The 13221-nt window shown below is 40.3% G+C and overlaps 1 protein-coding gene across 1 annotated transcript in view; it reads left to right on the top strand.

Moving 5' to 3' along the window:
- The window catches only part of LOC311224721 (fibroblast growth factor 12-like), a gene marked incomplete at both ends in the record, with an annotated part of 77753 nt that overhangs the window by 39325 nt on the left and 25207 nt on the right, over positions 1-13221 (top strand). The window contains one exon of the mRNA XM_084309812.1: positions 2644-2747. Within this exon, the coding sequence (XP_084165938.1) occupies positions 2644-2747 (104 nt within the window). The remainder of the gene's footprint in view (positions 1-2643; positions 2748-13221) is intronic.

The following is a 13221-nucleotide window of genomic DNA, read 5'->3' as shown; positions in this document are numbered from 1 at the left end:
AAACAGGATACAGGATAACAGGAGTAATGACCTGACAAGGAAGGCAGGTCAGACAAGACATATATACACAGACTGATTGACACATGAGGGTTGATTGGAAACTAGACACACCTGGGATGGGAACACAACGACAAGACTGGAGTAAGACTAAATAACAACACAAGACAAGACTAAACACACTGGGGACATAACACTAAAGACAAGAAACAAGAACCTAAACCAGACAAGGGAAAACAAAGGGCAACAGGTACACTGGGAGAGATACCAAGATGGGGAGAACATTCAGAAACATGGACAATTTAACCAGACATGCAAGTATATTGAGACCAAGGGGTAATGATGGGAATTGTCCAGCAGGTGGAGGAAGAGGACCATGGATGAATGGGGGATGTGAGGGAAACTGTCCAAGGGAAGGAGAGGGGAGGTGAGGTGCAGGGATAAGTCCAGGGCCCTCATTCATCAACGTGGACGTAGAACATGTTCTATTTCCACACGTAAGCACAGAATGTAGAATCAGTGCACGCACTGTCTGTCTGTCTGTCTGTCTCTCTGCTGTCTGTCTCTCCGGCTCTGCAGCTGGACCTTCTCAAATAAGCACGGAAAAGCTTTTAAGCTCATAGCTCCAATTTGGGTCCCAAATTGCGGTACAAATGAAGGAGGTGTCTCGGGTAGTGGACTCTAGTTAATATTATGTTCTCTCTGCAATTAGACTGCCCCTCATTCATCCCTATCTGATGCTATCTCTGAAAACAGTTCCTGCGAGCGCAGTCAGTGCACCCCATAACGCTATATATATAAACCTGCATTCATTCGGAGAGAAAGACCTATTCCACATGCTATTTAGGGTTTGACAATAATTACACTAATATCGCTATTTCACAATGAACTATAATGAATTACGGGGGTCATACAGAACACGCGCCAGTGTCTTTATTTCCGCGTTGGAACGAATGCATGTACTGAGGAGCGCTTGTGCGTAGTAACGATATTCTACCACTGGGCGTCAGCTAAGTGTGCTCAGAGCTGTGCGTAGACATAAGCACAAAGTCAAGTTCAAGTTGAAATTGATGAATCCCACTCTTTGCTTAGAAATGATCGTACGCACAGGGTAAGCACAAATCTGTGCGTAAGACACGTTGATGAATGAGGGCCCAGGAATGCGAGGGGGGACGAAGGCAGGACTGGGTGAAACGTAACAGTACATTGTTATCTAGATGGTTCTGTATAGCACCTAAGGTTGTTCTCATATGGTTAGCACGTACATTCTAGAACACATGGTTCTATATAGCACCTAAGGTTGTTACCATATGGTTAGCACGTACATTCTAGAACACATGGTTCTTATTAAATCAAATCAAATCAAATTTATTTATAAGGCCCAACAACACACGTTAATGTCCCCATGGGCCGTACAGGTCTTCTTTAAACAAGTCAAGAAGAAAACATAACAATAAGTCAAGAACAGAACAAGGACACCATAAGGTCCAACAAATTTAAAATAAATGCAAATAAATGAAAGAATGCAAGCACTCCCAGACATACCCCACGTGAAGGTAAGGAAAAACTCACTAAAACCTAACAATAGGTAAAAATGCTCCACAGGCAGTGTGGAGGAGAGAAACCTTAGAAGGGCCATTCAAGGGGGGATCTCCCTTCTTAGATGTCGGTGATAGTAGTGCATGCAATAGCAACTGAACATTTTGAAAGATTAAAGATAGAGCTGATAGCGATAGCAACTGAACATTTTGAAAGATTGAAGATAGAGCTGATAGTGAATCTATTTGAGGCACAGGGGCGGCGCAGAGATGGTTGCGTCCTCCCCGTCTTAATCACGGGACATTCAACACTCCGGTCATTGCTCAGGGACAGCCGGAGACAGGGAGATAGGGGGCGGCGCAGAGAGGGTCGCGAACTCCCCGACATCATATACTGTAGCACATAAGGTTGTTTTAACCCAACAAGTGGCCTTTCTGTGTATAATTGCATGTTCTTCCTGGGTTAAATGCAGAGGAATAATTTTCCTATATAGGGATTTATAAAGTATTACTTATCTTTTTTTTTTGATCCACTTTTTCTCCCATTTTCTATATTTTCTCCCATCCCAATTTCGTATCATCCAATTCAACCCTCCCCTGTCACGAACGCTGTTTCTTGCCTCCCACAAGCCGGCTGCAATGTGGACTAAGTCATACATAGCACAAGTCCCCTCCGGTACTTGAGGTAACAGCAGTCGCATCTTTTCACCTGCGCAGCTCGATCTCTCAGTGGCGAGGAGTAACGCGTGGGAGGCTCACGCTGCCCCCGACACTTCCTGATTCTACTGCGCAGGCGCACCAACCGACCTGTAGGAGTCGCTGTCCACAACGCCCGATCCCCACCCATCAGTTTCCCACCCCCTAATACGGCCAATGTGTATTAGTACGGACGACCAGCTAAACTGAAAGCAAATGTGGAGAGCGGGGCTCGAACAGGCAAGCCCAGCGTCTCCAGATTTCGTGGCGAGCGCCTTGCCCACTACGCCACGTAGCCGCCCAAAGTATTACTTATCTTAAACACGTGAGCGGCCTATTTTTCACATGTCTCTACCTCTCAGGTAAGTAACTGTGTCTCTCTAACCCTGTCTCTGTCTCTTTGTCTCCCCAGCTCTATTTAACCTGATCCCAGTGGGATTAAGGGTTGTGGCCATCCAGGGTGTCAAGGCCGGGCTCTACGTTGCTATGAACGGAGAGGGTTTTCTCTACCCATCAGTAAGATCCTGTCTGTCTGTCTGTCTGTCTGTATGTCTGTCTGTCTGTCTGTCTGTCTGTCTGTCTGTCTGTCTATCTATCTATCTATCTATCTATCTATCTATCTATCTATCTATCTATCTATCTATCTATCTATCTATATCTATCTATCTATCTATCTATCTATCTTCTGCCCTTTGCTCTATACATCAGTAACACTGACGTCCAAGATATGCTTCCATGTTTCTGGCGTGCTGGTTAGCGGTTTGGACCACTGGGAGAAGTAGAGTAGTGATCAGAGCGTAATGTAATGACCTTGTTGTCATCATTGTAACTGTAATGGATGTCCTGGTGTTCAACATGCAGCCTGTTTCACCCCCACGTCTGCAGCATTCTGAGGTGTCCAAACCAATGTTCCAGGCCGTCGCTCACAATACATTTCTTTGGTATCTTGCAACTTAATTCATTTTTTTTTTATCTATTTCTTTATTGGAATCTTTCTATTTGCATAGTTCACAAAAGTTACACATATGCTCCCACAACACTCCACAACTTGGATAAAGATACTTTCAATGAGAACCTTATTTGTAATAGTTTTAGAGCCTGTAGGACCTCCTTAATCCTTAACACTTCAGCAATATTAAACGCCTAGCTAAGAGAGAGGAGGAGAGAGGAAACATCATGTGGTGGTGATGTAATAAAGGATGAGGTAGGACTGCATGTGATGATGTAATAAAGGATGAGGTAGGACTGCATGGTGATGATGTAATAAAGGATGAGGTAGGACTGCATGGTGATGTAATAAAGGATGAGGTAGGACTGCATGATGATGTAATAAAGGATGAGGTAGGACTGCATGATGATGTAATAAAGGATGAGGTAGGACTGCATGGTGATGTAATAAAGGATGAGGTAGGACTGCATGGTGATGTAATAAAGGATGAGGTAGGACTGCATGGTGATGTAATAAAGGATGAGGTAGGACTGCATGTGATGGTTATGTAATAAAGGATGAGTTAGGACTGCATGGTGATGTAATAAAGGATGAGGTAGGACTGCATGTGGTGATGTAATAAAGGATGAGGTAGGACTGCATGGTGATGTAATAAAGGATGAGGTAGGACTGCATGGTGATGTAATAAAGGATGAGGTAGGACTGCATGTGGTGATGATGTAATAAAGGATGAGGTAGGACTGCATGGTGATGATGTAATAAAGGATGAGGTAGGACTGCATGGTGATGTAATAAAGGATGAGGTAGGACTGCATGTGATGTAATAAAGGATGAGGTAGGACTGCATGATGATGTAATAAAGGATGAGGTAGGACTGCATGTGGTGATGTAATAAAGGATGAGGTAGGACTGCATGGTGATGTAATAAAGGATGAGGTAGGACTGCATGGTGATGTAATAAAGGATGAGGTAGGACTGCATGTGGTGATGATGTAATAAAGGATGAGGTAGGACTGCATGGTGATGATGTAATAAAGGATGAGGTAGGACTGCATGGTGATGTAATAAAGGATGAGGTAGGACTGCATGTGATGTAATAAAGGATGAGGTAGGACTGCATGTGATGTAATAAAGGATGAGGTAGGACTGCATGTGGTGATGTAATAAAGGATGAGGTAGGACTGCATGGTGATGTAATAAAGGATGAGGTAGGACTGCATGGTGATGATGTAATAAAGGATGAGGTAGGACTGCATGATGATGTAATAAAGGATGAGGTAGGACTGCATGGTGATGTAATAAAGGATGAGGTAGGACTGCATGATGATGTAATAAAGGATGAGGTAGGACTGCATGGTGATGTAATAAAGGATGAGGTAGGACTGCATGTGATGTAATAAAGGATGAGGTAGGACTGCATGGTGATGTAATAAAGGATGAGGTAGGACTGCATGGTGATGATGTAATAAAGGATGAGGTAGGACTGCATGGTGATGTAATAAAGGATGAGGTAGGACTGCATGGTGATGATGTAATAAAGGATGAGGTACGACTGCATGGTGATGTAATAAATGATGAGGTAGGACTGCATGATGATGTAATAAAGGATGAGGTAGTACTGCATGGTGATGTAATAAAGGATGAGGTAGGACTGCATGATGATGTAATAAAGGATGAGGTAGGACTGCATGGTGATGTAATAAAGGATGAGGTAGGACTGCATGGTGATGTAATAAAGGATGAGGTAGGACTGCATGGTGATGTAATAAAGGATGAGGTAGGACTGCATGTGATGTAATAAATGATGAGGTAGGACTGCATGGTGATGATGTAATAAAGGATGAGGTAGGACTGCATGGTGATGTAATAAAGGATGAGGTAGGACTGCATGGTGATGTAATAAAGGATGAGGTAGGACTGCATGATGATGTAATAAAGGATGAGGTAGGACTGCATGGTGATGTAATAAAGGATGAGGTAGGACTGCATGATGATGTAATAAAGGATGAGGTAGGACTGCATGGTGATGTAATAAAGGATGAGGTAGGACTGCATGGTGATGTAATAAAGGATGAGGTAGGACTGCATGATGATGTAATAAAGGATGAGGTAGGACTGCATGTGATGATGTAATAAAGGATGAGGTACGACTGCATGGTGATGTAATAAAGGATGAGGTAGGACTGCATGGTGATGTAATAAAGGATGAGGTAGGACTGCATGATGATGTAATAAATGATGAGGTAGGACTGCATGTGATGATGTAATAAAGGATGAGGTAGGACTGCATGGTGATGTAATAAAGGATGAGGTAGGACTGCATGTGATGATGTAATAAAGGATGAGGTAGGACTGCATGTGATGTAATAAAGGATGAGGTAGGACTGCATGGTGATGATGTAATAAAGGATGAGGTAGGACTGCATGTGATGATGTAATAAAGGATGAGGTAGGACTGCATGTGATGTAATAAAGGATGAGGTAGGACTGCATGGTGATGTAATAAATGATGAGGTAGAACTGCATGTGATGTAATAAAGGATGAGGTAGGACTGTATGTGATGTAATAAAGGATGAGGTAGGACTGCATGGTGATGTAATAAAGGATGAGGTAGGACTGCATGTGATGATGTAATAAAGGATGAGGTAGGACTGCATGTGATGTAATAAAGGATGAGGTAGGACTGCATGGTGATGTAATAAAGGATGAGGTAGGACTGCATGTGATGTAATAAAGGATGAGGTAGGACTGCATGTGATGTAATAAAGGATTAGGTAGGACTGCAGTATCTAGGGATGAGTTTGAATTTTTGAATTTCCGAATAGTCTCCACATTCTCATTTTCATGTCAGAGTCGAAAAATATATATACAATTATTGTTTGTATTTTTTACATTAGGACTTTTTTTTTAAGTGAAGCAAACCATTCTTACGCACGAACGTATGCATGAAAGAATGATCTCTTTTTTGCATCTTGGACAGAAGAAAGTCACTGTCAAATGACCATAGTATTGTCCCCATAGCTATAATATAGAATATAGATATAGCTCTCCAAACATAGTGATGCACAGTAAAAATATGTAATGGAAACCTGGCACATTAGCTACAAGGCCAAGACTAATAGCTGGCACTGAATGAGTTAAGAACAGTAGACTATTCGAAAATGATTTTGGTCAGTCATGCACATCCCTAGTAGTAGTGCAGTAATAGTAATGTCTTCATCAATAATAAAACACACTCTCCTCGCTCTGCTCTGTGAATCCGTTCCGCTCAGACTAACTCATCCACGTTTTCTGCCCCACCCCACTCCATCCATCCATTTATCATTACATTAAAGGGGAACTATCTTATAAATGGCCTTTTTCAGTGGTTAGCATTGTTTCATAGCTATGTGGACTTATATTAATATGATCTATGTCTCTAATTCTCATATTGGCGCATTCTTCCAATTCTCCTCTCACAATATTCACCCTCACTGAACTGAGTCATCTGAAAATTTGCTGATCTGTGATGTCAGAGAGACTCAGCTGCATAATAATGTAGCTGTGTAGCATCAGGCCCCACCTGGTTTAGGAGCCCAGGCTCAAAACGGCTTAGGATCTTGAGGTAGAAAAATGCTGTTTTTGAGTACTTCATTAGAAATACAAAACAATGAATTTAAAAAAAAAAAATTACAGAGGTGTTCCATAGACTCACATGAATTGTGTAAAAGTGCCCAAATGGTGAAAGAAATAGTAAAATAGTTCCCCTTTAACAGGGCCGGATTAACGACCGGGCCGACCGGGCCGCGGCCTGTGGGCCTCGAGTGATGAGGGGCCCCAAAAAAAAAGAAAAAATATTAAGTTTTATTTTTAATTTTTAATTTAAATTTTTTCATTTTTTTGGAGGCCCCTCGTCACTCGAATTATTCACTCGAATTAGTCACTCGTCCCCAAATTATTTTTTTTCTTTTAACTTTAATTTTTTATTTTTTGAGGCCACTCGTCACTAGAGGCCTTTTGGAGGCCCCTCGTTACTAGAGGCCCCAAATTATTATTATTATTTTTTTTACTTTTATTTTCTTTTCTTTTGGAGGCCCCTCATCACTAGAGGCCCCAAATATTTGTTTATTTTTTTTTAACTTTTATTTTAAACATTTTTGGAGGCCCCTCGTCACTAGAGGCCCCACATTTTATTTATTTATTTTTTCTTATTTTGGAGATCGATGTCATACGTACACTACGTGACACTGAATGATTGGCACTGACTGACGCTCTCTGATTGGCCACTGACATGTTTGCCCAATCGCGTGACGAGCTGTGTCTTTGCCCATTTCCTCATCAAACAGCCTGCAAACTACCTGGCGTTCTATCGCCATGCTCTAAGACAAACTCTAACCTTAACCAACTTCGAAAGAGTGCCTAAGCTTAACCGTCGAAAGAACTTGCCGTCAGCCCGTCACGCTCTAAGACAAACTCTAACCTTAACCAACTTCGAAAGAGTGCCTAAGCTTAACCAGTGTAGAAACAGGCATCGGCCAATCAGAGAGCGTCTTGCCAGAAATGCGGCTAGGTTTAGAAATAACGCGACTAGGGGCCTCCACACTACACACTAGTACTAGTACTAAATACCTATATGTCCCTATGCCATAAATGTCATGTATGTTGTGTATGTCATAAATGTTATATGAATTGAAAATGGGGGACCCTGATGTAAACAAGACAAACGTCTTTCTCAGGTCTGCATCCCCTGCCTTAACAATTGTGTGTATTGAGCCGTACTGTATTGTATCCATTCTGCAATCTGTTAAATAAAGTTTTCATTCATTCATTCATTCATTCATTCATTCATTCATTCATTCATTCATTCATTCATTCATTCAGTAAAAAAAATAAAAGAGATACGAAAATTAGAAATATAGGCCTCTCTCTTATACATGCCTCCTCCTAATACAAGCCTGGTATCCACTACATTTGAAACAAATACAAGCCGGGGTTACTATTAGAGGAATTACGGTATTCTATATATTTTTTAAAGTGACATATAAAAACGCCACTGTGCGTGCGTGCACGTGTGTGTGGGGGGGCCTCCACAAGAATCTGGCCCAGGGGCCTCTGAAGTCTTAATCTGGCCTTGCCCTTTAACACTTTGAGCGCCACGCCGGGTTTTCCTTTTTACCGGCTGAATGCCACTATCGGCGCCAATGTTAACGTTAATATCGCCTAATCTATGTTTTAAATTATGGCTATGTGTCTAATCTGCCCATCGCATTATCAAAGACTATTTTCCAGTCAGTGCTGTCAAGGAAGATTGTTTTTTTATCGCGGCATTTCCGTTTCAGAGCATTTAGAAAAGCACCCGTTTTCAGATAAAAAACAGCCCATTCTGGAGCATTCTATGAAAATCGCCTTTTACTGGAATATTCCACAACGTTGATATTTGTCTGCCTTTTTATGAATCGTTTTCAAATAAACGCTAGATGATCAATATTATACGTGCACGCAAGCACATTTGAGCCGCGCGCGGATAATCGCCCCGTTGATTTCCTCATGGACTTTTACAGTGAAACCGAAAGAAGACATTTCACAAAACAGCTTATAACTTCATCAAACTTACTCTGATTATCCTAACACTGATAACATAGAGTCCTTACCTGACATCAGATGGTATCCAACTGGTATATTCCAATTCCTGATCACCATTCGAAAAAATCGATACGTGTATGGATCCAACGCGATACAGTAGAACTCCATGATCAGCGGGGATCTGAGGTTCCAGAATGAACTGTGGTAACCCCGGCTGGATCAGTGGACTGGAAAATGTGGAGTACCAGATTTTTTCCCCCATTCATTTTCATTGAGTCCATTCCAAAATCACTTATGTCATCTGGGAGACGACAGGGGACGCTTTTTTCCACAATGATCGCCGGCGCCGATCGGCTATACTCGGGTAGGCTCGGGTGATGCAATATGATTTCAGATCGCTAAAAAATCTGAGAAATCTCGTGAGTGGCACGGAAAGAGTTAAAGGGATATTTCACTTCGGTGGAACCTTTTCAGCGCCTCTCTATTCAGGGTGCATTCAGGATACCAGTCATATACTGGTATCAGATTAATATTTATATAATAATATAGGCCTACTGGTATATTATTACGTTTTCAATTTGAAAGCAAGATTATCAGTAATCTGAGAGATCCAGAAACTCTAGCAGTACATTGTGTTGTGTGAGAGAGATTCTGCTACAGCAGTTATACTGAGTCTGTGCTACAGCAGGAGGTCAAAGGTTCTCACGTACTAAATGTCACCCCTTTTTTGTGAAATGTTGTTTCTAACTGTGTTGTAACTGTGTTCAGCTGTACTGCCACAGGGCTGGACAGAGGAAAGGTCTGCGCACCGCGCCACCATCCATGCAATTATAGTTGGGGCTTAATCTCTGTTTCCACGTCCCTGTGTTACATTCCCTGGGAAATTGCACTTAATTGGGATGGAAATCATGACTAATTACACACTGATGATTAATCTGAAGTTATGAGATCAATTAACTGACTAGTCCAGGAATAGAAAGGAACATGCAGAAAGAAGAAGAGGTAGAAGAAGAAGAGGTAGAGAAATAATAGGTAGAAGAAGAAGAAGAAGAAGAAGAAGAAGAAGAAGAAGAAGAAGAAGAAGAAGAAGAAGAAGAAGAAGAAGAAGAAGAAGAAGAAGAAGAAGAAGAAGAAGAAGAAGAAGAAGAAGAAGAAGAAGAAGAAGAAGAAGAAGAAGAAGAAGAGGTAGAAGAAGAGGTAGAAGAAGAGGTAGAAGAAGAAGAGGTAGAGGAAGAAGAGGTAGAGGAAGAAGAGGTAGAATAAGAGGTAGAAGAAGAAGAGGTAGAATAAGAGGTAGAGGAAGAAGAGGTAGAAGAAGAAGAGGTAGAGGAAGAAGAGGTAGAAGAAGAGGTAGAGAGAAGAGGTAGAAGAAGAAGGGATAGAAGAAGAGTTAGAGGAAGAAGGGATAGAAGAAGAGGTAGAGGAAGAAGAGGTAGATGAAGAAGAGGTAGAAGAAGAGGTAGATGAAGAAGAGGGATAGAAGAAGAGGTAGATGAAGAAAAAGAAGGGATAGAAGAAGAGGTAGATGAAGAAGAGGTAAAAGAGAAAGAGGTAGAAGAAGATGAGGTAGAGGAAAAAGAGGTAGAAGAGGAAGAGGTAGAAGAAGATGTAGAGAGACTGATCTGTTGACTAGTACACCACCCTCCACCTCCTCCTGAAGCTCCAGGATGTGTTTCTCCCAAAGGAGGCTGAGCACCATTAACCAGCTGTGTAGAGAGAGAGAGAGAGAGAGAGAGAGAGAGAGAGAGAGAGAGAGAGAGAGAGAGAGAGAGAGAGAGAGGGGAGGGAGGGAGATAGAGAGAGAGAGAGCGAGGGAGAGAGAGAGAGAGCGAGGGAGAGAGAGACACAGAGAGAGACACACAGAGAGAGAGACAGACAGAGATAGAGAGACAGAGAGAGAGACAGACAGACAGAGAGAGAGCGAGAGAGAGAGAGAGAGAGAGAGAGAGAGAGAGAGAGAGAGAGAGAGAGAGAGAGAGAGAGAGAGAGGCTGATTTGCTTTGTATCTCTGCTGTTCCGTGTGTGTCCATCTCTATTCATTATTGATGGTCTGCCTCTATAAAAGCTTTAAATGCAATTCTTGGTCGCGGTGTGGAGAGAATAAAAAGAGAAGACAGAGATGATGATGGGCGATTATTTTATGAAAAAGGAACATCTTCTATGTGTTCAATAGTATTATGATCGGTAAAAACTCAGTTTAATACCACATCTAGCGTTTTCGTACCATTCCATCGTCTGTGGATCCTCCCTGCAATGCAAACACCTCACACGATCTGCTGACTTGATTATTAATGATTTATGATCCTTCCTCTGCCTGTGAAGCTGTACAGGCTTTGTTCTGTGTCGGCTGTTACAAGCCAGTGCATTTGTCTCTTCTTGTTAGGTTAAAGTGAAACCCTAGTTTATACTTTACATAAAGCACGTTTGTTAAGTTAAAGTGAAACCCTAGTTTATACTTTACATAAAGCACGTTTGTTAAGCTAAAGTGAAACCTTAGTTTATACTTTACATAAAGCACGTTTGTTAAGCTAAAGTGAAACCCTAGATTATACTTTACATAAAGCATGTTTGTTAAGCTAAAGTGAAACCATAGTTTATACTTTACATAAAGCAGGTTTGTTAAGCTAAAGTGAAACCCTAGTTTATACTTTACATAAAGCATGTTTGTTAAGCTAAAGTGAAACCCTAGTTTATACTTTACATAAAGCATGTTTGTTACGCTAAAGTGAAACCACAGTTTATACTTTACATAAAGCATGTTTGTTAAGCTAAAGTGAAACCCTAGTTTATACTTTACATAAAGCATGTTTGTTAAGCTAAAGTGAAACCCTAGTTTATACTTTACATAAAGCACGTTTGTTAAGCTAAAGTGAACCCCTAGTTTATACTTTACATAAAGCATGTTTGTTAAGCTAAAGTGAAGCCCTAGTTTATACTTTACATAAAGCATGTTTGTTAAGCTAAAGTGAAACCCTCGTTTATACTTTACATAAAGCATGTTTGTTAAGCTAAAGTGAAACCCTAGTTTATACTTTACATAAAGCATGTTTGTTACGCTAAAGTGAAACCCTAGTTTATACTTTACATAAAGCATGTTTGTTAAGCTAAAGTGAAACCATAGTTTATACTTTACATAAAGCACGTTTGTTAAGCTAAAGTGAAACCCTAGATTATACTTTACATAAAGCATGTTTGTTAAGCTAAAGTGAAACCCTAGTTTATACTTTACATAAAGCACGTTTGTTAAGCTAAAGTGAAACCCTAGTTTATACTTTACATAAAGCATGTTTGTTAAGCTAAAGTGAAACCCTAGTTTATACTTTACATAAAGCACGTTTGTTAAGCTAAAGTGAAACCATAGTTTATACTTTACATAAAGCACGTTTGTTAAGCTAAAGTGAAACCCTAGTTTATACTTTACATAAAGCATGTTTGTTAAGCTAAAGTGAAACCCTAGATTATACTTTACATAAAGCATGTTTGTTAAGCTAAAGTGAAACCCTAGTTTATACTTTACATAAAGCATGTTTGTTAAGCTAAAGTGAAACCCTAGTTTATACTTTACATAAAGCACGTTTGTTAAGCTAAAGTGAAACCATAGTTTATACTTTACATAAAGCACGTTTGTTAAGCTAAAGTGAAACCCTAGTTTATACTTTACAAAAAGCATGTTTGTTAAGCTAAAGTGAAACCCTAGATTATACTTTACATAAAGCATGTTTGTTAAGCTGAAGTGAAACCCTAGTTTATACTTTACATAAAGCATGTTTGTTAAGCTAAAGTGAAACCACAGTTTATACTTTACATAAAGCATGTTTGTTAGGCTAAAGTGAAACCCTAGTTTATACTTTACATAAAGCATGTTTGTTAAGCTAAAGTGAAACCCTAGTTCATACTTTACATAAAGCATGTTTGTTAAGCTAAAGTGAAACCCTAGTTTATACTTTACATAAAGCATGTTTGTTACGCTAAAGTGAAACCATAGTTTATACTTTATATAAAGCATGGTTGTTACGCTAAAGTGAAACCATAGTTTATACTTTACATAAAGCATGTTTGTTAAGCTAAAGTGAAACCCTAGTTTATACTTTACATAAAGCATGTTTGTTACGCTAAAGTGAAACCATAGTTTATACTTTACATAAAGCATGTTTGTTAACGCTAAAGTGTGTTTGTTCTCCTGCTCTGGCACAGCACTAACACAGAACGCAGTGTGGAGACGCAGTGTGGAGAGCTGATGACTTAAATGACTTAACACAGACTGGGAAATACACAACGCTGTGCAGCTATGCATCCACTATCCTTGCATGTGGCATAGCAGCAGGGGGGAGGGGAGGTACAGGCAGGGTAATATAAGTGACAATAAAATATAGATAATAAAAACATCAGATAGGAGGTATAGAACAAGAGAATCTACAAGTAAAAATAATAAATACATCAGATAGGAGGTGTAGAACAAGAAAACTACAAGTAAAAAA

Source organism: Notolepis coatsorum (genome assembly GCF_963971535.1).
Source record: "Notolepis coatsorum genome assembly, chromosome: 1".
Classification (NCBI taxonomy): domain Eukaryota; kingdom Metazoa; phylum Chordata; class Actinopteri; order Aulopiformes; family Paralepididae; genus Notolepis; species Notolepis coatsorum.
Note: the sequence above shows the minus strand (reverse complement) of the source record. Positions and strands in the feature narration are given on the sequence as shown.